Source organism: Callithrix jacchus, chromosome 15 (genome assembly GCF_049354715.1).
Source record: "Callithrix jacchus isolate 240 chromosome 15, calJac240_pri, whole genome shotgun sequence".
NCBI classification, from domain to species: Eukaryota; Metazoa; Chordata; class Mammalia; order Primates; family Cebidae; genus Callithrix; species Callithrix jacchus.
The window spans coordinates 51040577-51065951 of NC_133516.1; the positions used below are offsets into that span (position 1 = coordinate 51040577).

The 25375-nt window shown below is 41.7% G+C and overlaps 1 protein-coding gene and 1 long non-coding RNA gene across 9 annotated transcripts in view; one reads left to right on the plus strand and one right to left on the minus strand.

Moving 5' to 3' along the window:
- The window catches only part of FRMD4B (FERM domain containing 4B), a 364340-nt gene that overhangs the window by 46222 nt on the left and 292743 nt on the right, over positions 1-25375 (minus strand). For all 8 annotated transcript variants that reach the window (XM_035276090.3, XM_008982001.4, XM_035276089.3 and 5 more), the window contains 2 exons: positions 5285-5368; positions 2879-2944 (listed from right to left, as the gene is read on the minus strand). In XM_035276090.3, the coding sequence (XP_035131981.3) occupies positions 2879-2944; positions 5285-5368 (150 nt within the window). The remainder of the gene's footprint in view (positions 1-2878; positions 2945-5284; positions 5369-25375) is intronic.
- On the plus strand, positions 1165-17445 carry LOC118148002 (uncharacterized). The gene is made up of 4 exons (XR_004734740.3): positions 1165-1292; positions 1459-1545; positions 5856-5930; positions 17309-17445. It is a non-coding gene; the product is annotated as an uncharacterized LOC118148002 (long non-coding RNA).

The window sequence follows — 25375 nt, forward strand, 5'->3', positions numbered from 1 at the left end:
AGCCCTTAATGATGCAAGCAATGAGCACCAACTTTTGGGTCATACTCATAAGTGAAAAAATAAAGCTATTCCATATATTGCTTGCAGTAGAAGTTACATAACTAGAAATATCTATCCAAACTCCTAGAAATATATACTTTAAAACTATGAATTACGCTATGTAAACCTGACTTCAAAAATGTCCCCCCAAAATAAAAATTAAAGCAACAATGCCGCTACTTGCTATTTTTAATTCAAAAGGATTTATTGTACACCTTTAAGGCTTTGGAGTGGACTAAATTGTGTGACACTTCCTCTCTGCCCTTAAGGAACTGGGATTCCTGTTTCAATGCAAGTAGACTTTTTAATGACATTTTGATGATCAGTTTCTCTGGAAACTATAATCAATAATTTGATTTTTTTTAAGTATATGGCCTACATGTAAATGAATATAGGAAGTAAATGTGTAAGGTCATGTGGCAGCTAAACTGCACAGCCAGAATTCTAACAAAATGGGTCAGACTTCACATCCTAGAGCCTTAACTACCAAGTGAAACAGTCTCTTACATGAAGCCACACAATAATGATCAGGTGAAGGAATAAGACTCTGCTTTTAAGCACGGGTACTTTTTTTTTTTAATTGTTTTTTAGGTTTCAGGGTACATGTGCAGGATGTGCATGTTTGTTACATAGGTAAATATGTGCCATGGTGATTTGCTGCACCTAACAACCCATTACCTAGGTATTAGACCCAGCATGCATTAGCACTTTTCTCTAATGCTCTCCCCGACTCCAGCCCTCCCATGACAAGCCCCAGTAAGTGTTGATCCCCACCCCGTGTCTATGTGTTCTCATTGTTCAGCTCCTACTTATAAGTGAGAACAAGTGGTGTTTGGTTTTCTGTTCCTGCATTCGTTTTTATGCTGAGGATAATGGCTTCCAGCTTCACACATGTCCCTGTAAAGGACATAATCTCATTCCTTTTTATGGCCAGATAGCATTCCAAGGTGTATATGTACCACATTTTCTTTATCCAGTCTATCATTGATAGGCATTTGGGTTGATTCCATGTCTTAAACATGGGAGCTTTGTAATATACCATCATGCATTGCTTAACAATGAGGATACATTCTGAGAACTGTGATGGTAGCTGATTCTGTCCTTGTGCACACATCATGGAGTGTACTTACACAAACCTAGATGGCAGAGCCTACTACACAGTTAGGCTGTATGGTATGGCCTATTTCTCCTAGGCTACCAACCTGTACAGCATGTTACTGGGCTGAAATACTGTAGGCAACTATACTACAATGGTAAGTATTTGAGTATCTAAACAAAGAAAAGATACAGTAACAATATGGCATTATAATCCTATAGGCCCACCATTGTATATGTGGACAGAAATGGTGCATGACTGTACTCACTAGTTTACCCTAAAACTCTTAATGGAAATTGTCACTACTTCTTTTTTCTTTTCAGTTCAGAAAATAGGCACAATGAATTAAAACGTCAAGGATCCAACTTCAGGAGGCTAACTTCTGATTTCTGCTGTGAAGATAATAGAAGGTGTGTCTTGATAAAATGAGATTACAGGCCAGGTGTAGTGGCCCACATATGTAATCCCAGCACTCTGGGAGGCTGAGGTGGGCAGATCATTTGAGGTCAGGAGTTCAAGACCAGCCAGGCCAACATGGTGAAACCCTGTCTCTACTAAAAATACATAAATTCGTTGGGCATGGTGGCGCGCACTTGTGTAATCCCGGCTACTCAGGAGGCTGAGGCAGGAGGCAGTTTGCAGTGAGATGAGATTATGCCACTGCACTCCAGCCTGGGTGACAGAGCAAGATTCTGTCTCAAAAAAAAAAAAAAAAAAAAAAGAGATTAGAGCAAAGAAGTAGGAGTGTGAAGAAAATCCACACACTGACCAGGAGATTAGCAATCTCTAAATTCCTATTTCAGTTTTCACATGCATAGAAATAATTCTAAAAGTTTAGTGTAGCAGGTTTTTTTTTTTTTTTGAGATGAAGTTTCGCTCGTCACCCCAGCTAAGTGACAATGGCACAATCACGGCTCACTGCAAACCTCTGCCTCCCTGGTTCAAGTGATTCTCCTGCCTCAGCCTCTCAAGTAGCTGGGATTACAGGCACCAACCAACATGCCCAGCTAATTTTTGTATTTTTAGTAGAGATGGGGTTTCACCATGTTGGCCAGGCTGGCATCAAACCCCTGACTTCAGATGATCCACCTGCTTCAGCCTCCCTAAGTCCTGGGATAACAGGCATGAGCTGCTGTGCTGGCCTGTTCTTAATCATGGATGGTAACTCTGTAGGTCACAAAATACAGAAATACATTACAATGGTTAGTTCTTAGCAGCATGAAGAAACAGATTATCTGACGCCAATATACTATGCACTCCATTCAAAGTAGAGTCACAAACTGGGGAACAAAACATGGCCTCTAGATAGGTTTTGTTTGGCTAACATTGCATTAAATTTTCTTTAAATTACTTCCCAGTGAGGTAAGATTTAAAAATGTGAATTTCCAGCTTCTCTTGGAAAACAAAGGACCTGGCAACATTACGCCTGAATTATAAAGCTGAGTAACTTTGCCTCTACTCAGGATGAAAGCTCACTTGTTTGCCACAGCCCCCACCATTCCCTTTTGCCCTACATCTGGCCTATGTTTCTCATTTTTGTTACTGCCTGACACTGGTAGGTATCTGAGTTGATGACACCAGTGTATAGAATGACCCGAGACATTTTCTAATTGGTGGTAAGATATTTCTAACCAGATAAGGACTGTGTTCACAAAAACTACATAATAGAAATTATTTCAAGTGACATCTTCAAATGGGAGATATTAAAATTATACCTAAGCAAAAGGAAAGAAAGATACTTACTGAACCACAGCTTGACCCCGAGTGAGACCTTTGATTTTCAAATAATGCTCAATTACCCTGTCCTCGCTGTAAAACAAAGAAATGAGAAAGATGGCAATACATGATTACCTGAGGTACAGGCAGTTTCCATATTATCAGGTGGCTGCTGGAAACTTGAGAGGAAGCCTTTACCAACTTGTCTGATAGCTAGAGTTTGGTTTTTGTTTCCATAGGAGATGAATTCCTGAACTTCAGACATTTGACTGCCTTCCTTATCATCTTTCACTTACATTTTGTGTAGCATATTTATATAATACACACATATATATATATACACACACACACACACATATACATATAACTACCTTTAAAACTTAAAGTACAATGGCTCATACCCGCAATCCCAGCACTTTGGGGAGCCAAGGTGGGCAGATTACCTTAGGTCAGGAGTTTGAGGCCCAGCCTGGCCAACATGGTGAAACTTAGTCTCTACTAAAAATACAAAATTAGCTGGATGTGGTGGCACATGCCTATAATCCCAGCTACTTGGGCTGAGGCACAGAATTGCTTGAACCCAGGAGATGGAGGTTGCAGTGAACTGAGATCACACCATTGCACTCCAGCCTGGGTGACAAGAGCAAAACTCTGTCACAAAAAACAAACAAAAAAATAATTTACTAGAAAAGAAAACAATATCAATTTATTAAATCAAAAATGATCTTCTGCCATAGGGGATACAATACATATAAAATAATGATATCAAATGTTAGTTGTAGAACATTGTTGAGAAAATTTTGAGCGTAAGGCCCATCCTCTCTTTGATTAAAACAGGGAGATCAGCAAGTGTTAGGCATTAAAGACTTTCTCCTTGAGTGATTCAGAAAGATTTTAAAAGAATTTAAATTGCTTCTGAGTCTGTGTGCAATCTAAAATACTCTATTACCACCACTTACAGACACCTTGCTTTAGGAGAAAACCCTTTTATTGTCCTAGAGTAAAACCTGTTGACTGGAAAGGAAATCTCAAGTATAACCCAGAAGACTAAGTATTTCTTTTTTTCTTTTTTTTTTTGAGACAGAGTTTCACTCTTGTTACCTAGGCTGGAGTGCAATGGCGTGATCTTGGCTTACTGCAACCTCCGCCTCCTGGGTTCAGGTAATTCTCCTGCCTCAGCCTCCTGAGTAGCTGGGATTACAGGCGCGCACCACGATGCCCAGCTAATTTTTTGTATTTTTAGTAGAGATGGGGTTTCACCACGTTGACCAGGATGGTCTTGATCTCTTGACCTCGTGATCCACCCGCCTCGGCCTCCCAAAGTGCTAGGATTAGTATTGTCTTTTTTTTTTTAATTAAAAAACTATTACTTGGCCAGGCCAGTGGCTCATGCCTGTAATTCCAGGATTTTGGGAGGCTGAGGCGGGTGGATTGTCTGAGGTCAGGAGTTTGAGACCAGTCTGGACAACATGGTGAAACTCTGACTCTGCTAAAAATACAAAAATTAGCCAGGCATGGTGGTGGGTGCCTGTAATCCCAGCTACTTGGGAGGCTGAGGCATGAGAATTGCTTGAACCCGGGAAGCGGAGGTTGTAGTGAGCTGAGTTCACGCCACTGCACTTCAGCCTGAGCAACAGAGCAAGACTCCATTTCAAAGAAAGAAAGAAGGAAGGAAGGAAGGAAGGAAGGAAGGAAGGAAGGAAGGAAGGAAGGAAGGAAGGAAGGAAGGAAGGAAAGAAAAAACTATCACTTGAAAATGACATGGTTAGAAGCTTCCAGAGTCAAGATGCTAAGTAGCCTTGGTAAATATTTATTTTGTAATCTTTATTTTGAAAAACATGTTAGTGGAAAGAAAAATCATCATGAAGATTCAGACTGAAACAAAGGAGAATATTTAATGAGAATGTAAGTATTTTAAGGGAGTAATTTAGAAAAAATGTGGAATGAAAATAGATACTATGGATTCATTAAAATACAAACAACTAAACCAACTCAATATATATAATGATACCTGGCTATAGTATAACCTCTGGTCATTAAGAAAATCTTTGATCCAAGGAAATTTGTATTTTATAACACTTAAATTGCATAGTGCTAGATTAAGGCTGCACTGCATTACACAATACCTGCACATACATTGAGTATTGTATATTCATCTAGAAGCACACTCTAAGACATTTAACACACTTGAAAGAAACATCAGCCAGTTGCTCTTTGCAAATGACTGCAAGACACATCTTGATATAATGATCTCCAGTGAACTTCGAGTAGATCCTTTCACTGAAAGGATTAAGGCCTACCTATGGTTTCTTTATACTATTGTTGGGCAGTGTGATATTTTTCTCACTTATATGTCTTTTAATATCCCAAAAAGCATGCAGTTCTCAATGGAGGCTATGAGAAGGGGTCACCTGTCATGTGGATTTGGCTTACCAGTAAGCAAGGGATGGATGCTCCTGAAGAGTTTTGGTTGGAAAGGCTGGTAATGTCTTTAAATCTTTCCTGGCATTTTCATCACTAAAAAGAAATGGAATATGGTAATATCAGGTACTATTATCCAAGAGAATTATCCAAGCCTGTCACCAAAAGAATGAGATCCGAAAAATAACTATTTACAGCATGTTCGAGCCAACATACACATGGTTATGGACTCTAAGTAGAAACAGCCCCCAAATCTAACAACTGAGTTGTACGACGAGATTTTGAAGTTTATAATATGTTCTGCATGTGTCTATTTTATACATAATTATAATTGTACATTTTTCACATTTTATTTTTACACAGCATTCTTCACATTTCATTATCTACTTTCTCCATGTTCCTATAATATCTTACTGATTATCTTTAGAGGCTACATAATATTCATCATGTTGGAATACTGGTTATCATGAAACCGTTCACATACCATCACCAATTTTTCATAATAGATATGATTGCAATGAATGGTTTATGTAGTCCTTTATATTACTCTTCTGTTATTTCCTTACAACCCTCTGAAATATAGCAGACCAAGTCAGCCATCTGCAGAAATCTCTTGAATAGAAGATGACCGGAAAACGTGTTTCTGATGAAACCCAAGGTATCTCTTAAGTCATGTTAAGTGAACTAAAATGTACCTCATGTAAGGTCAGCTATCATCTAACTATAAAATGGCAAAGGCTGGGCACGGTGGCTCATGCCTGTAATCCCTGCACTTTGGAAGGCCCCGGCGGGTGGATTACCTGAGGTCAGGAGTTCGAGACCAGCCTGGCCAACATGGCAAAACCCCATCTCTACTAAAAATACAAAAATTAGCCAGGCGCAGTGGCACACGCCTGTAATTCTAGCTACTCAGGAGGCTGAGGCAGGAGAATAGCTGGAACCCAGGAGACAGAGGTTGTGGTGAGCCGAGCTCATGCCACTGCACTCCAGCCTGGGCAAGAGTGAGATTCTTTTGGTTCAATTCGTTCACTAATTTAAAAAAAAAGTGAGATTCTGTCTCAAATAAACAAACACCAAACCCAGCAAAATTCTAGTCGTCAAGAGAAAGATGTGTTCTTTACAGAACTTTAAAAAAGGGAGAACAGGTAATCCTACCCAGTCATAGTTGGTTATGAGAGAAAATACTCTAAGCATGGAGTATTTAAGGATATAATCTATGAGGAAATGAACATGATTATCTAGAGCCTATTAGAGCGTAGAATAAGTACATGAAACACCTACTCAAAATTCTGATCAAACTGGTATTCATCAAACAGCATAATGCTAACTCTTCCTACTTCCCACTTCTTCCTATCTTTACCACTAGCTACCCTTTGATGAAAAGCTCCCAAGTGCGAGGTACCATGCAGCACACTTCTTGGGCATTATTTACCTCATATGAGGCTCACCACAAGCATTCCCATGCAGTAGACACTATTATTATCTATTGAAGTAGATGAGCCCTCCAGCTGGAGGACCAAACATTGAAACATTCCTTAGTGATATTATATTTCAAAGCCAGGGTTGTGGCCTTTCCTACAGGTGAAAGATCTAGCTTTCCAAATTACTACAGGAAATAAAAAAAATCACTTGGCTCCTGTTCTTACATAAGAATAAATCTCTCTATTCATTTGAAATATGAGTGTTACGGCTTAACCACACTGACAATCTTGGGAAACTGGTTTGTGCTTCCTGAAAATCAAAATATACCAGAATCCAATTTATTCATATGAAAGGTCAACTGTCAACTCCCAGTATTTTTATTTTTCTTAATAATCTCTTTTATGTTTTATCTGGCATGGCACATTTACTTTTTTTTTCAAACCCAAGACTGTCAGAAACATTTACTTCTAAATTGTGATTTTTTTTAAAAAATCAAAGGCAAATGCATGCATATATTAAAAAATGATAAATTTAGGATAACATCGTGCTATGAATCATCCCCATCAACCACATGCATGTTGTTATCTTCTGGAGCCAGATGAACCATAGGTCATGTCTCAAGAACCCAGCCTAGCATTCACTTACTTGGATTATAGTTAATTTTGTGGCAGTGGAGACCTTACGGGATTGGAAGCTGCTATTTGCCTTAAATTTATTTTTTCAGTGAACAAAAATGTGTAAATGTATACTACATGCCTAACATGTAGAAATGAGTGGCATATGATAGAATTGTTTTTAACTCATACAAATGCAGTCAGCCAAAAGGGAAAGAAAAGTGAAGGAGAAATTTTGTGTCATTCCATTCAATAAGCTCATGGTTGAGAATAAGTACAAAATGGGTGACGTGAAGCTTTGTCCTTAGTCCTATATCCCTCAAAGCACAAGTATCTCATGACACTGAGATTTTTCCAGCATTCAGGCATTTAATACATGTCTGTTAAACGCAAGCAATCTTTATATCCAGTGCCTAACTAAAGAAATAGCTGTGTGTTTCAACTGGAGAAAAATACCACCTGTGTTGGATTTATTGAAAGATGAAGTTTAGTCTTCAACATATCATTTTCCCAAGAATTTTCAAGACTAATTTATACTATACACAATCAGAATCTACTCCAGTTATAAGATGCTGTTTGTTTAGAAATGCTGGCTGAATAAATCAATAAATTACCAAAGGTTAATCATGAGCCAGTATCTGAGATAACAATGAATATTCATTCATTAAGACCTTTTTTGGGTACTAATCACTGAGCAGCAACTAAAATGTGCATTAATAGGGAAGTGGATTAGGGATCATTTTAAGGAGAGTTTCGACTACCTTGAAAAAAAAGTGCCAGGCGTGGTGGTTCACGCCTGTAATCCCAGCACTTTGGGATGCTACAGTGGCCGGATAATTTGAGGTCAGGAATTCAAGACCTGCTTAGCCAACATGGTGAAACCCTGCTCTATTAAAAATACAAAAGTTGGCCAGGTATGCCGGGTGTGGTGGCTCACGCCTGTAATAAGAACATTTTGGGAGGCCGAGGTGGGCAAATCACCTGAGGTCAGAAGTCCGAGACCAGCCTGGCCAACATGGTGAAACCCTGTCTCTATTAAAAATACAAAAATTAGGGCTGGGCGCGGTGGCTTACGCCTGTAATCCCAGCACTTTGGGAGGCCAAGGCGGGTGGATCACGAGGTCAAGAGATTGAGACCATCCTGGTCAACATGGTGAAACCCTGTCTCTACTAAAAAAATTAGCTGGGCATGGTGGTGCGTGCCTGTAATCCCAGCTGCTCAGGAGGCTGAGGCAGGAGAATTGCCTGAACCCAGGAGGTGGAGATTGCGGTGAGCCAAGATGACACCATTGTACCCCAGCCTGGGTAACAAGAGCGAAACTCCATCTCAAAAAAAAAAAAAAAAAAATACAAAAATTAGATGGGCGTGGTGGCACATGACTGTAATCCCAGATACTCAGGAGGCTGAGGCAAGAGAATTGCTTGAACCCAGGAGGCAGCAGAGGTTGTGGTGAGCTGAGATTGCACCACTGCGCTCTAGCCTAAGTGACAGAGCAAGACTGTTTAAAAAAAAAAAAAAAAAAAAAAATTAGCTGGATGTGGAGGCTCATGCTTGTAATCCCAAAACTTTGAGAGGCCGGGGCGGGCAGATCACCTGAAGTCAGGAATTCAAGACCAGCTTAGCCAATGTGGTGAAACCCTGCTCAGTAGAGCAGGGTTTAGTAAAATATACAAAAATTATCCGGGTGTGCCAGGCATGGTGGCTAATGCCTGATATCCTAGCATTTTGGGAGGCCAAGGCGGGTGGATCACCTGAGGTCAGGAGTTTGGACCAGCCTGGCCAACATGGTGAAACCCTGTCTCTACTGAAAATACAAAAAATGAGCCAGGTGTGGTGGTGCATGCCTGTAATCCCAGCTACTTGGGAGGCTGAGGCAGGAGAATCACTTGAACCTGGGAGGCGGAGGTTACAGTGAGCCGAGACTGCACCACTGCACTCCAGCCTGGGTGACTGAGCGGGACTCTATCTCAAAAAACAAACAAACAAACAAAAACAAAAAAAGTATACTTAAACAGATAGAACACAGAAGATTTTTAGGTTACTGAAACTATTCTGTATGATACTGTAATGGTGGATATATGACATTATGCATTTGACAAAACCTGTATAACTGTACAACACAGAGTGAACCCTAATTTGATTATAGACTTTTGCAACAAATGTACCACACTAATGCAAAATGTTAATAACAGGGGAAGCAGTGGGGGTAGGAAGAGGGGGTATAAAGGAAATCTCTGTACTTTCTGTTCGGTTCTTCTGTAAATCTAAAACTGCTCCCAAAAAAAGTTTAAGAAAAAAGAAGTAAATAGTTCTTTTGGTTATACATTAAAAAAGAAAGAAAAACGAAGAAGAAGAAATATACTTTAGATTAGTGGTAATCAATTTGGGCAGTTTTGCCCCTCAGGGGACATTTAGCAATGTCTGAAGGCATTTTTGGTAGTCACAACTGAGGAAGGAAGTGTTACTGGCTTTTCCTGGGTAGATCCTACAATGCATAGGACAGCCCTCAACAACGAAGGATGATCCTGCCCAAAATGTGGATAGTGCTAAGATTAAGAAACCCTGCCTTCAATAACAAAAGTCCTGAAAATTCTACCCAAATACTCTACAAAGCATATCTTTAAGACTTACAGAATTTTTCTCTTATGTTACTCAAAATATTAGAGATCTCAGTTGCAAATGTCTAATAGGGGCCAAGTGAGACAGCATTAGAAAATCAACTGGGTAAGCAAGCTGAGAAGTGGTAAGTCAAACTCACCATTAGACCTGGGAACAATGTGAAATGGTGTGAACTAAGAAGAGAGAAGAATAACACCCCTGTATTATCTAAGATACAAATTTGATTGTGTGTGTATTATCTGAGATACAAATTTGATTGTGTGGAGATCAAAATTTTAGTTAATTTCTTTTCACATTAAGTCAGAGTTGGCTGGACATGGTGGCTCACGTCTATAATCCCAACACTTTGGGAGACTGCAGCAGGAGGATCACGTGAGCCCAGGAGTTGGAGACCAGCCTAGGAAACACAGTGAGACCTTATCTCTACAAAAAATTGTTTAAAAATTAGCCAGGCATCATGGCATATGCCTGTGGTTTCAGCTACTTGGGAGGTTGAAGTAGACCACTGGGGCCCAGGAGTTCAAGGCTGTAGTGAGTTATGATTGCACCAATATACTACAGCCTGGGCAACAGAGTAAGACCGTCTCTTAAAAAAAATGGCTACTCCTAGCCTTCTCAGTTTCTTAACTTGGTTTCTAGTTTCAGATAATCAGAGAATTATTAACTGAAATAATAGTAGTGAATGAATAAAGGAGACAAGTAATTTGCCTAAATTACGTTTCGTGTGTGTGTGTGTGTGTGTGTGTGTGTGTGTGAGAGAGACGGGGTCTTATTCTGTTGCCTAGGCTGGAGTGCAATGGCTCAATCATGGCTCACTGTAGCCTCAACCTCTAGGACTTAAGTAATCCTCCCACCTCAGCCTTCCAAGTACCTAGAATCACAGGTCCATGCTACCATGCCTGGCTAATTTTTAAATTTTTCATAGAGATGGTGTCTCACTATGTTGACCAGGCTGATCTCAGACTCTTAGCCTCAAGCAATCCTCCTGCCTTAGCTTCCCAAAGTGCTGGGATTACAGACATGAGCTACCATGCCCAGTCCCCCAAAACTACATTCTCAAGGAAGAACATAGCCTTATTTCTTCATATTATAAAAGGCTCCTGCTAATCCTCCAAATCTGGTCATTTGTACTATTGCAAAATGTCCCTTGTGAGTATATAACATACTTTCCTCTAAGAACCTGTTTAATATAGGAGTTTTCCAGCCATCACAGATATTGAGGTGGCTGAGCTGTGGACATGGCTGTAACACTAGAAGAGAAAGCCAGGAGAATAATCAAAAGATGACTGAGACCATCTGGCAGAAGAATGGGTTAAACCTTTCAACAACCAGTCCATAGAAGTAGAAATCCAAATGGCCAACAGAAAGAAAGTATTCAACTTTATATCAGGGAAATGCAAATTAAATCCTCAATTAATTACCAATGTACATCAGACTATCAAACTTGTAAAACTGCAACAAGATCTAGTTTATATGGAGATGTAGGGCAATAGGCACTCTCATCCATTACTAGCAAGAGTGTTACTGGTACAATCATTTTGGAAATCTTTATACCCTATGACCCAGTAATCCTCTGCTAGGTATAATCCATAGAAAAACTTATATACAAGCACAAGATTTATAGCAGCATTGTTCACACAAAAGAATAACTCAAATATCCTCTAACAGTACAAATGCTCAAACTATGATGTATTCATATAATAGAATACCATGCAGCAAAGAAAATAGATGACAGCTACACACAACATGAATGTCGCAAATGCTGAATAAAGATGCAAGAGCCCAAATAAGAACCTAAAGGTCCAAAACAAACAAAATGAAACTAGAAATAGGTGATAAAACTATGAGGAAAGACAAACACCTGATTCTGTCTGATCTAGGAAGCTAAGTAAGGTTGGGGCTGGTTGATTCTTGGGTGGGAGACAGCCTGGAAATACTGGGTGCTATAGGCTTAAAAAACAAAACACAGACAAGATAATATGCATCATAGAGTCAGAGTGCCAATGAGCAAAGAGGGAATTTTATTGGAGTTAGGAGGGTACAATATACAATGGGGGCAGCATGTGGTTGTATGGCTGCATTTCCCTGCCGCCCCCTCCTTTTTTTTGAGACAGAGTCTCGATCTGTCGCCTCGGCTGGAGTATAGTGGCTGATCTTGGCTCACTGCAACCTCTGCCTCCTGGGTTCAAGCAATTCTCCTGCCTCAGTCTCCCAAGTAGCTGGGACTACAGGCGTGCACTACCACAGCCAGGTAATTTTTTTTTATTTTTAGTAGAGACGGGACTTCACCATGTTGGTCAGGCTGTTCTTGAACTCCTCACCTCAGGTGATACGCCTGCCTCAGCCTCCCAATGTGCTGGGATTATAGGCATGAGCCACTATGCCAGGCTCAGCTTCATCCTAATTTTTTTCTATATATCAACATACATGTTTTGTGCATTCTTCTATGTTATATTATTCACAACAAAAAGGTATCATATATGGCCAGTGAGTAGACGTGGGGAAGCCAAAGTTCAAGCTCACAGCCCTGCTAGGGGGAGATGCTGCAATGCTAATACAAGTGGTTAGAACCTACTGACCCAAAAATGAATCCACTGGGGTGTCAGAAACACTGGCACATTATTCTAGAAGGTTAAGCTCGATCATTTTTGGAGTTTAGGACCAAACAGGATTTCACGTTTGAATGGACTGGCAGTAGCTGAGGGCTTATTTGTTCACCCTCTTGGGGAATGTCTGGCAGCCTAGGGCTGCAGGGATCTATGGAGCTTGCAGGAGCAGCCAGGTCTGGCTTCTGCACAGAAGGGCCCTCCCTGTCTGGCTGGGCAGGAGGCATGGTTTATGAGTCAGGATCAACCTCAGAGTTCAGAGGGAGAGCCCAAAAGTAGCAGGGGAGGTGAACAAGCCTCAACCGGGATGTCTCTGCCTTTCACCAGCAATGAATGTGCTCAACCCGTCTGGACATTCCTGACCCTAATGGCAACGGCTATGTTATTTTAAAGATGCACTTGACCAGCATTGCCATGAGGGACTGGTTTCTCCGGGTCCTAGCCAGAGAGAATGCCCATAAATCAACATCACTTGCTCCTTCTCAGTGACCAGACCAGAAACTGCTTCTCTCCATAATTTCAGCAGGAATTCAGATGTCACAATGAAGAACATGCTTGCATTTTATCTGATTATCTAGGCTGAACTCCTCCCTTAGGCATTCCAGATTCCTATTTTGATAACTTTCCAGAAGGAAGCCACCCATGACCCTCTATTTAACTACAACTATTTTTCAGGCAATAATTCCTAATTCCTTTGGTCATTCCAAAGCCCCCTTTCATGGGCTGTTGTTTTTCTTTACTGACCCCAAGTACCCTGATGGAATGTGCCAACCCCACTCATTTTTGAGAAAGCCACATGGCTGGCAAAACTGAGGCCACCCTTTGTGTGTGCTGAAGCACTTGTGTGGAAAAAGCCACCCCCAGCAAATGTGTGCACCTGCTTGTGGCTAATTGTGGGTTTGCACACAGCAACAATCAGCCACCTGCCATCAGAGACTGGAGTGGAAGAGAGTGCAGCCAATTAGCAAACTGGGCATGCTAGCACTTCCTAGAGAAAACTAAGATCCTTGCTGTCTAAGCTTGGTGTGGGGGCATCCTCTGTTTCTAGAATAGCTTTAAAAAGAAGCCCAAGCTCCAAAGCCCCAAATTTCACTTTTTTGGGGGGCGGGGGAGTAGAGATGAGGTCTCTCTATGTTGCCCAGGCTGGTTTCAAACCCCTGGGCTCAAGTGATCCTCCCATCTTGGCTTCTCAAAGTACTGGGATTACAGGCATGAACCACCGCACCAGTCCTGCATTTCACTTTTCTTCTCCAAGCAAAGCTCTTCCTTATCTGAAACCCAAACCAAGTGTTCATAAAAAATGCATGTTAAATGTAATGTCCAAGTGGAAACATCTACAGAAACTTCACTACACAAAGAAATAGCCTAAGCTCTTTAGAAAGCTAGCTTGGGGCTGGGTGCAGTGGCTCACTTCTATAATCTCAGCACTTTGGAAGGCAAGATGAGAGGATCACTTGAGCCCAGGAGTTTGAGACCAGTCCGGCCAACATGGCAAAATCCCCGTCTCTACAAACAATACAAATACATTACTGGCACATGCCTGTAATCCCAGTAACTTGGGAGGCTGAGGTGGGAGAATCACCTGAGCCTGGGAGGTTGAGGCTGCAATAAGCTACGATCACTCTGCACTCCAGCCTGGGCGACAGCGTAAGACCCTGTCTGAAAACAAAAAAAAAAATTTACTTGGGACTGGAGTTCTTTTTTAAATAATTGTAACTCAAAAACCCTACTTCAGACAATGCATATGTGGATGTAAAAAAGCTGTACTTAAGTGCCTATTTGAACACTCAGTAAAGTCTAAAGCCTGCTATTAAGTGTAAATGTACCATACAGCTTATGTATCATCAGAAATTAACTAAAAGGTCATGACAGGGGCCTCCCAAGATTTGGGGAAGTATCACAGCTGAAAACTCTATTTAGTACTGTGTTCCATACAAACCAAAGATTTACTGTTACTCGGAATGCAGCTAATTGAAAACATTTGCCAGTCTTCTGGGGTTGCCTTGTACAGGCCTTGACGATAAGTCATTTCTTTATCTATGCTTACTAGAAACCTGTGGAGACCCATCAAGGTTCTGAACGATACTGAAGGAATGGGGCAGGATTAATGATCACAGCAGCTACAAAAGCCTAAATATTAGCCTGGACGTGGTAGCTCACGCCTGTAATCCCAACACCTAGGGAGGCTGAGGTGGACTGGCCAACATGGTGAAACCTCATCTCTACTAAAAATACAAAAATTAGCTGGGAATGGTGGTGCATGCCTGTAGTCCCAGCTACTCAGGAGGCTGAGGCAGGAGGATCACTTGAACTCGGGAGATGGAGGCTGCTGTGAGCCAAGATCGTGCCACTCCCCTCAATCCTGGGTGACAGAGTGAGACTGTCTCAAAAAAAGAAAGTGTATTTTATGTCTGTTATAAAGGTGTAGTGTAGCAGGTGCCAACTTAACCATCAATCAAACCATCTGAGCTGGATATTCTATTGAAGGATGACAGATTGCTTAGACAAGTAATTATGAGAAGGATCTTCGTTAGTATTAACAAACACCAATTTCCTCCACTAATCAATTGTCACTGATCAAGACCTGGGTGATTAGCAGTTTAAGAGCTTTTCACTGGCTAGATTGCCTTCAAATTGCCCTTTATTAAAAAAGAATATCATGTTTCTTTCAGTTATTTGTAGAACCTGGCCTTCAGTGATGAATTCAGCTTATTATATGCTGGACTTAATAACTAGAAACTTCTAACAGTAAATTTTTCTCTACGGATTCCTAGATAAAGGGATATTAAAGGTGACAAACCCAAGAAAACAGTGATTATTACTGTACTCTCCTACCCTGACCAGCAGTATCCGCATTATCGGATAACTTGTTGGAAAGGCAAATCTCAAACTCCACCCCAGACCTACCAGATCAGAAAGGCTGAGGGTGGGGCCCAGAAATCTGATTTTAACAAATGGCTTAACAGCCACTACAACAGGATAAACACAGCATAAGACAGAGTTTTGGGTGGGTATAGTGGCTCATGCCTATGATCCCAACACTTTGGGAGGCAGAGGCAGGCAGATCACTTGAGTTCAGGAGTTCCAGACCAGCCTTGCCAACATGGTGAAACCCTGTCTTTACTAAAAATACAAAAAATTAGCTGGTCGTGGTGGTGTGTGCCTGCAGTTCCAGCTACTCAGGAGGCTGAGGCAGGAGAATCTCTTGAACCTGGGAGGTGGAGGTTGCAGTGAGCCAATTTCATGCCACTGCACTCCAGCCTGGGTAACAAAGTGAGACCCTGTTTCAAATAATAAACAATGATAGAGATTTTCAAGAAAGAGACCGTAATCAACTATTTAAATTGGAGAGATGGTCAGGGAGTCTGAGCAAGGCTCTTTGGGTGGACAGCACGGGTTTGTTTTAGGAGATTCTAGCAAGTGACCTGAACTAGCAGTGACAAAACATGAGTGCTGTCATCTAATCCCCCAAAAGAAATACTTCTAAGGGACAACAGCTCTCTCACTGGGTATACCAGGTGGCAGAGACTGGGCTAACCCCTTTCTCTACAGGCATATTTGCTATTAACATCAGTGTCCCTATTTCATGGATGTTGAAAATGGAGAGTTAAGAGGGATTAGCAATTTAAACTCACAGAGCAAATGTGACTCCAAACCTATGCTTTAACCACTGTGCCTTACCCCTCCAGGATTCTAGTAAGACGGGACAGGAAATAGGGAAGAAGCAGAGGGAAGATTTTAACTTTGAGGCTTCAGCATTTACCATGACGGTGGCCACTGATTAATTCCACCAAAATGTGTAGTGCTTAGGTTATGACAATCTGCCTTTTTAAATTAGATCAAACTGGATTAACCCCAAACTAGATTAACCACACAAAGGAACTGAACATAGATAACAAGACTTAACATGTTATCAGTGTCTCTTGAACCAAATCAAAGCAGAACAAACCAAACAAAAACCTTAGTCTCTAGTTGTCCCTTAGTAGCAAGGACACCAAATTTAGGCCTTTTTTGTTGGTTTTTTTTTTTTTTTGAGATGGAGTCTTGCTCTGTTGCCCAGGCTGGAGTTCAGTGGCTTAATCTCAGCTCACTACAACCTCTGCCTCCTGGCTTCAAGCGAGTCTCCTGCCTCAGCCTCCCAAGTAGCTAGGAATACAGGTGCCTGCCATTACACCTGGGTAATTTTTGTATTTTTAGTACAGATGGGGTTTCAGCTTGTGGGCCAGGATGGTCTGGAACTCCTGACCTCAAGTGACACCCCCCCAACCTGTTTCCCAAAGTGCTGGGATTACAGGTATGGGCCACCTCGCCCAGCCCCAAATTTAGTTTTTAGAAAACAGTTTTACATAAGCTGCAAAACCAGACTCCAGTCATTTTAAACCTTAATTTGAACCTTAAAACGAGGAGTCCAAACTGCTACAGGTGAGAAGTCTAATATATCAATTAAGGCTCCTTAAATCACACAAGGTATTCCTGAAGCCCCACTTTTTATACTGACCCAAGAAGCTCAAAGTAAGATCGCTACCCAGGATGAGTTACCTCTGTTACTGTTAGCGGATACCAAGGCCTGGGATGGGATGAGGAAAAGAAGAAACAAGCTCACGCTTTCATTCACAGTCAATCATATGCAAAGGCAGAAAGCTAGAGCTCAAGTTCATTCAATGCCTAATGCCACTCCTGATTATTGCAAATTGGTTCAGAAAAACTGATTACAGACAGACTGAGCTAATTGCATAAGAGCTAAAAGAGCCCTCCTCATTTTCTACCCATCCAGACTAAACTTAAAAGACAGCAGCTCCACCCAGCCAGATAAGCAAGGTGAATTCATCTGGTCCAGCCCCTAAATGCACAGACGGGAGAAATGAGGCCCACCGAAGGTTGAAAACTCACCAAAGTTCCCACAGTAGGCGGCAACAGATCTAAAGGACCAGAGGTTTGTTCTCTGGACTAGTGCCGGCCGGAGCACAAGAGGAGGAAGAGGAAGAGGAGAGAATTGGAAAGCTAGGGAGGAGCGGAAGAAGAGGGAGGGGCCGGGAAAGGAAACGCCCAGCTGGCTGTGCCAGACTGTGCCCTCCTCCCCTCCTAAGCCACAACGTCTTTCCATTCTTGGAATTTCCTCCCTACCCCATTTAAACCTTTATTGATCAGACCCTAAACCAAGTCAGGTTGCAGCTTTTACCGAGTGAAAGTGAGAACTGAAAGAATTATGTAAGCCTTTCTCCTGGCCTCTGGCCAAAGCTAGGGATGCCTCCCACTGTTTCTGTGCGAGGTGGGAAGTTTTTGGCCCATCCTTAACTAAGAAGCTCCTTCACAGGGGTACATATGTGAGCGTGCAAAGAAGGCCTTCATGGGGGTTTAGGTGTGAGCATACATTTCTGGGCTTCATGCATTTCTAATGCCTTCAAGGGGGTTCAGGTGTGAGTATACATTTATACGCTGGCTCTGTTCCCCAGTTCCCTCAGACCTCTCAGCTCCTCTTTCCTAGGACAATAAAAGATATTCTTTGGGGTTTTATTTATATATTCATTTGCTGAGACAGAGTCTTACTCTGTCGCCCAGGCTGGTATGCAGTGGTGCAATTTTGGCTCACTGCAACCTCTACCTCCTGGGTTCAAGCGATTCTCCTGCTTCACCCTACTGAGCACGTGGGATTACAGGCATGCATGGCCACGCTAGTCTAATTTTTTCTATTTTTAGTAGAGACCAGGTTTCGCCATGTTGTCCAGGCTGGTCTTGAACTCCTAAGCTCAGGCAATCAGACCGCCTCGGCCTCCCAAAGTGCTAGGATTATAGGCATGAGCCACTCCACCCATCTGCTTTGGGCTTTTAAGGAGGCCATCCTAGGCACTTGCTGTGTATAACAAGTGGAAGCATTTTACTTACACAAACTCATTTAGTCCTCAAGATGTTGGTACTCTTTCTAAATTACAGATAAAAAAACTGAGATTTAGAAAGATCTTCTAGCTGCCCATCACTTTATTAGAGCTAGTACACATGCAGACAGTACATATACAGAAAAAAATAAAAAAGACCAACCTACCAACCAACCAATCAGCTCTAGGCCTATGGTTTGTAGTAATAAGATTTGGCCTTTAGAACTGCATTCAGTCCCAAGTCTCCCTGTTCCTAGAAGTTTTGTGGTCTTAGACCTTTCTGAGCCTGGGCTTCCATATTATAAAAATATGAATATAAAACTATGACCTATTGCATAGGATTCTTGTGTATATTACAGTGGAATGCTATGAAGGCACTTGCTTGTGCTCAATAACTGTGTTCATTCCTAGCTTATGCCTATAATCCAAGCACTTTGGGAGACTGAGGTGGGCAAATTGCTTGAGCCCAAGAGTTTGAGATCAGCCTAGGCAACATGGTGAAATCTTGTCTCTACGGAAAATACAAAAATTAGCCAGATATGGGGCGTGCACCCGTAGTCCCAGCTACTCAGAAGACTGAGATGGGAGGATCACTTGTGCCCAGAGGGTAAATGATCTGCAGTGATCCATGATCATGCCACTGCACTCCAGCCTGGATGACAGAGCAAAATCCTGCCTCAAAATAACAAAAGGGTTCCTTCCTTTCTGATGGTAGCATAATAAACCAAAGATTTTACCAAATGCTGTATTCCTACTACTCTCTTACCAGACTGGTGGTGGATTATTTCTATTGAGAAGAATCCCAAAGGGGTGATCTAGGTTAGAGTTGGCAGATTTAATATTTTGAATATAGTTATACTAAAAAATTTGTTGTTGTTCATTCTGAAATTCAAATTTAACTGGGCATCCTATACTTTTATTTGCTAAATCCAGCAACTCTATGGGTTTATAACAAACTGCCTGAGAAAAGAACTTTGGAAGTAACTTGCCAAGTTCTGAGTTGTGAGAAGTTTGCTTGGTTTGACGTCTATGGTAACCAGTGGAAGCTCAGCCTAGAAACTCACTCTTCCAACATCACGACTGATGCACGGGATTGGTGTCAGCCTTTTATTAGCAGTCCACCAAAGATGTATCCTGTAGCAGGAAACCTGCTTGTTTTCTGGGAAACACAGTGTCCTCTCAGCTAGAATTCCTGTTATTACATTTTTGTCTGTGGCCTAACTTGTAACAGGGGACAATTACTCTGCCCATCTGCATGCTCGATGGGGATCAACTGTCAAGCTATTCGTTTTTAGGTCTAAGGAATTTCTAATGAGAATGAAAATGTGATGAGAGATTTTTCTAAACGTCAGCCAGCTCCCTGAGGACTCCGATCACGTCGACTTTGAACTTTCAATTCTTTTAATACTGGGTAGAAGAAATATCATCCATAAGAATGACTTAGGCTGGGAAGGAGGTTAACATGAAAATCTGTAAATATTTACCATAAAAAGATTTCAGTTTTCTCCTGTCAAATTCATAGAGACAGAGAGTAGAATGGTGGTGGCCAGGAACTGCAAGAGGAGTGAATGGGGAGCTGTTTAATGGTGCAGTTTCCATTTTTCCAAGATGAAAAAGTTCTGGAGATTGGCTGTACAACAACATGAACGGGCGCAATGGCTCATGCCTGTAATCCCAGCACTTTAGGAAGCTGAGGTGGGCGGATCACCTGAGGTCAGGAGTTCAAGACCAGCCTGACCAACATGGTGAAACCCCAAATCTACTAAAAATACACAAAAAATTAGCTGGGTGTGGTGGCGTGTGCCTGTAATCCCAGCTACTTGGTAAGCTGAGGCAGGAGAATCGCCTGAACCCAGGAGACAGGTTTCAGCGAGCTAAGATCACACCACTGCACTCCAGCCTGGGAGACAGAATGAAACTCTGTCTCAAAATAAATAAATTATAACAACAAAAAATCAGCCCCCCGAAAAAAACACTAACATAAACATTACTTAACACTACCAAACACACTATTCTTATAAATGATTGAGATGATAAATTTTATGCATATTTTACTACAATTTAAAAAAATTTACTCTTAAATCTAGAATTAGAAAAAGGACACATAAAAGAAACACAATCAATACAGTTAGTGTTTTCCTACAAAATAATGGAAAGCCAAAGAAATTGTTTCTCTCCTGGGAAACTTCCTACTAGACAAGTGAAAAATTATTTATGGTCAACTTGAAGCCCCAACTCTTTAATCCTTCTTCCTGTATGTGTGATTCAATGTGTCTTTCCTGATCACACAAAAAAATGGATTAACCGCATTAGCCATGTGAACACAGATAACAAGACTGTATTGTTATGTGTTATGTTATCACTTAGTTTGTTTCCAGAACCAAACCAAAAGGCATGGAAATGCTTATCAATGAGGGAATGTAGAATTCTACCCCCACAATGTTGTTCCACAGCTCCCGTAGACTTTGGAGAGCGTGCACTTTGAGAAGTGGAAGTAGATCATGTCATGCTACTTTCTATTCCCACTGAATTCCACGCATGCCCATGTCTCAGCCAGCAGCTACCTGAAGAGGCCAAGTATGCTGAGTATTATTTCAGGACCAAGTAGCTGTGATGGGTCTAACGGCCTGGTCCACTCCAGTAGAGAAAGAAACTGATAACTCAAATGGTTTAAGAGAGTTACTTCCTGCACAGGATTGATCCGCTGTGGTGTTAGTAGCTGTCTAAAGATGTGTTAAGGTGAAACTTGGGTTTTTTGTGTTCATTTAGTTGCATCAAGTGTTTTTAAGCTGTGAAACGCAAAGCATTTTGAAATGCAAAATACTTAAGCTGTGAAATGCAGAGGCCTGACTCCTACTCTGATCTTGTGGTTCATAGAGTGGGTAGTCCAGCAAGATGCTTCAACATCAGGAAGAAATAAGTGTGGAAAATGCTGCTGTTCTGGGAGATTCACCGTGCTTACCAGCAGATTGAAAACTTAGCCAGGAGAACTTGGGGAACTTTGTTTAACTTTTAACCAAGTACCGTAGAGAGGAAAATCGCTTCTCAAGATTTTTTTTTTCACAAAAGTGTTTTGTTGATTCATCAAAGTCCCAGCCTGAAATAAGACAGAAGTGTTCCATTTCTGTCAAGTAAACCTTCTTTACTCTGCTGGCCAAGAAGGTAATAATTCTTACAAATTTGTGTTGGGATGCAAAAAAAGAAACTGGTTGGGCACAGTGGTTCACGCCTGTAACCCCAGCACTTTGGGAGGCAGAGGCTGACAGATCAGAAGTTCGAGACCAGCCTGGCCAACATAGTGAAACCCTGTCTTTAGTAAAAATAAAAAAATTAAGCCGGGCATGATGGCTCATGCCTATAATCCCAGCACTTTGGGAGGCTGAGGTGGGTGGCTCACCTGACGTCACGAGTTAGAGACCAGCCTGGCCAACGTAGTGAACCCATCTCTACTAAAAATATAAAAATTTAGCCAGGTATGGTGGCTAATTTCAAGAATTGCTTGAACCTGGGAGGCGAAGGTTGCAGTAAGCTCCACTGCACTCCAGCCTGGGCACAAAGCAAGACTCCATCTCAAAAAAAAAGGAAACCTCTAACAGTGGTAAAGTGCATGTGGTTTGGAGCCCTAAGTTGCCACCATCTAGCTATGTGACCTAAATAATAAGCCACTTAATAGCTACAAAGCACAGTTTTCCTATGTATAAAATGGGGACAATGACAGTGCCAACCATCACAGGGTTGCTATTAGGGTTAAGCATATTGGTAACAGCAACCATGCTAAACTTTGTTTATTGAGACAAATAAGTGGTTCTAGAGGGGCTAGGAAAGCTACCCACAGGTGCATAACAAGTGACGGGGCCTGGATTTGAACCCAGGCAGTTAAATTCCAAAGCTTCTCTCTTCACTATAACCTCCCCATTGATTCCAGTGGGTACTCAGCATAGCACCTTGTCCATGGGAAATGATATATTTATTACTGTAATTGATGTTAAAGCCTTTAGAAATGGAATTAGATTTTTTTTCTTTTCTTTTTTTTTTTTGAGATGGAGTTTCGCTCTTGTTGTTCAGGCTGGAGTGCAATGGCACAATCTCAGCTCACTGTGACCTCTGCCTCCCGGATTCAAGCAATTCTCCTGCCTCAACCTCCTGAGTAGCTGGGATTACAGGCATGCACCACCATGCCCAGCTAATTTTTTTGTATTTTTAGTAGAGACAGAGAGTTTCACCTTGTTATCCAAGCTGGTCTTGAACTCCTGACCTCAAGTGATCTGTCTGCCTTGGCCTCGCAAAGTGCTAGGATTACAGGCATGAGCCACTGCACCCGGCCAGGAATTAGATTTTAGAGGTTTAATTGCTCTAGAAATGTAAGAACTCAGGGGGAGCCAAGCACAGTGGCTCACGCCTATAATCTCAGCACTTTGGGAGGCCAAAGCTGGTGGATTACGAGATCAGGAGTTCAAGCCCAGCCTGGCCAATATGGTAAAACCCTGGCTCTACTGAAAAGACAGAAATTAGCTCGGTGTGACGGCATATGCCTGTAGTCCCAGTTACTCTGGCGGCTGAGGCAGAAGAACCACTTGAACCTGGGAGGTGGAAGTTGCAGTAAGCCGAGATCACGCCACTGCATTCCAGCCTGGGCGATGGAGTGAGACTCCATCTCAAAAAAAAAAAAGAAAAAAGAAAAGAACTAACAGGCTAATTTCTTGAAAGTGTTTTTTTCCTCCCTTCGTTAACTCCTCTCTAGGTTATGCAAAGTAATTTCTTTCCCATGGGAAATAGCTGCATTTTTGTAGCAAAGCTGTAAATTGTGAATATTCCCTTCCCACTTGAAGCTGGGTGTTAATATCCTCTTATTCTGACCTAGCACTGAATTGCAAAATGTAGTCACTCATAAGTAGAAGCACCCTAATCACATAGTTACTTGGTAACTTCGACCTCTCAAAATTAAAAAAAAAAAAAAAAAAAAAGCTTTGCTTTTACAAACTCATTTGTGGCTGGCCGCTGGGTGATAAAGCCTTGCCTCCTTGTCGTGTCAGCTTTCAGGAATTCTCTGTTTGTCTGTGTTATGTTACCCAAGTAGCCTGTTATCTTTGCAGTTTAAAGGCTGACTTGGAAATTCAGACTGTAGCTATTTAAAGAAAATGGAAGTCCTCACTCTACTGTTTTAATTAACTTTCAGGGAGCAGAGTTTCCTACTGGTTATGATAATGTTAATCTAAAATACTCTGAAGGGAACACGGCAGGAGGCAAAATAAAAAGGGGAGGACTGTTGTTTTTAAAGGCATTCTAGGAAGAAAAGTTTGAGCAAAGCTATGAAGGCAGATAGCATGGGCTATGTGGAGAAAAAAGGAAGAGAGGCAGGAGCAGATAGATACTAAGGAGTACGCACCACAGAGAATGGGAGATTAAATGTGTAATGCCAACCAAGTATGGCCTTGAACACCAGTTTGGGGTGCTGGCAGGCAGGTGTCTGTGTGCAGTGAGAAACTAAGAGATTTTTAGAAATAAACAACAATGATCAATCTATGTCTTAGGAAGGTAACTGGAGGTTATGTGCAGATGTGTGTGACAGAATCTAAACAGATCTGAGAATTCACCAGCAATGTGACAATCTCTTTGGGCCTAAATTTTACATATATTACTTTGTTCAATGGAGATAATAGCTGTTGTGGTAGGACTGAGTGAAATCAGACATGGACATTTAAAATAACACTGCAGGGCAGATTCAATGGCTCATGCCTGTAATGCCAGCACTTTGGGAGACCTAGATGGGCGGGTGATCTGAGGCCAGGAGTTCGAGACCAGCCTGGCCAATGTGGTGAAACCCCATCTCTACAAAAAATACAAAAAATAGGCGGGTGTGGTGGTGCTCTTCTGTAATCCCAGCCATTCAGAAGGCTGAGATACAAGAATTGCTTGAACCTGGGAGGTAGAGGTTGCAGTGAGCCACAATCACACCACTGCACTCGAGCCTGGGCAACAGAGCGAGACGCCATCTTAAAAAATAATAAATAAATAAAATAACACTGTAATACTTAATTATTAGCTTGACACATAATTCACACACACGCTTTTACAGTCAGGCTGAGTGGGGTGGGGAATGAGGGCTGAGAAAGCTGTGGTACCGATCGACAGAAGGAAAGAGCTGTCTGACAGTTGGAAAAAAGATGGGAAGAGAAAGGGGAAATCCTTAGAGAGCATTCAAGACAGAATGGAGCTGTCTCAAAGGGAGAGAGTGGAAGAGGAACCGGTTTGGAGGCTAGGCTGTTGGTGAGGTCAGCTTTGGATATGCTCAATCCAAGAAAGAGGTAGGTATTTACAAGGAGTGGAACAGAGTAGACTTAAGAATTAGGTGTTCAGTCACCGTTTTAACTGAAAAAGCCACTTTGCCAAGGAAGGCATTTGGGGACATATTTTGGTCAGTGTTCGTTTATTTATATTTTATTACATTTTTTGAGACAGAGTCTCAGTGCCTATAGTCCCAGCTGCTTGGGAGGCTGAAGCAGAATTGCTTGAACCTGGGAGGTGGAGATTGCAGTGAGCCAAGATGGTGCCACTGTACTTCAGTCTGGGCGACAGAGCAAGACTCTGTGTCAAAAAAATTCCCAGCACTTTGGGAGGCTGAGGTGGGCAGATCACTTGAGTTCAGGAGTTTCAGACCAGCCTTGCCAACATGGTGAAACCTTGTCTCTACTAAATACAAAAATTAGCTGGGCATGGTGGTGTGTGCCTGTAATCCCAGTTACTCAGGAGGCTGAGGCAGGAGAATCTCTTGAACCTGGGATGTAAGAGTTTACAGTGAGCTGAGATGGCGCCACTGCACTCCATCCTGGGTGACAAAGTAAGACTAAAACTAAATACAAGTAGGTGATCATCACGGTTTTATTTATATTAGCTTTATGGGGGAAAAAAAAAGCAAATACAAACAATGCCGTGATTAACATACATTTTCCCATTATTTACATGGGAAA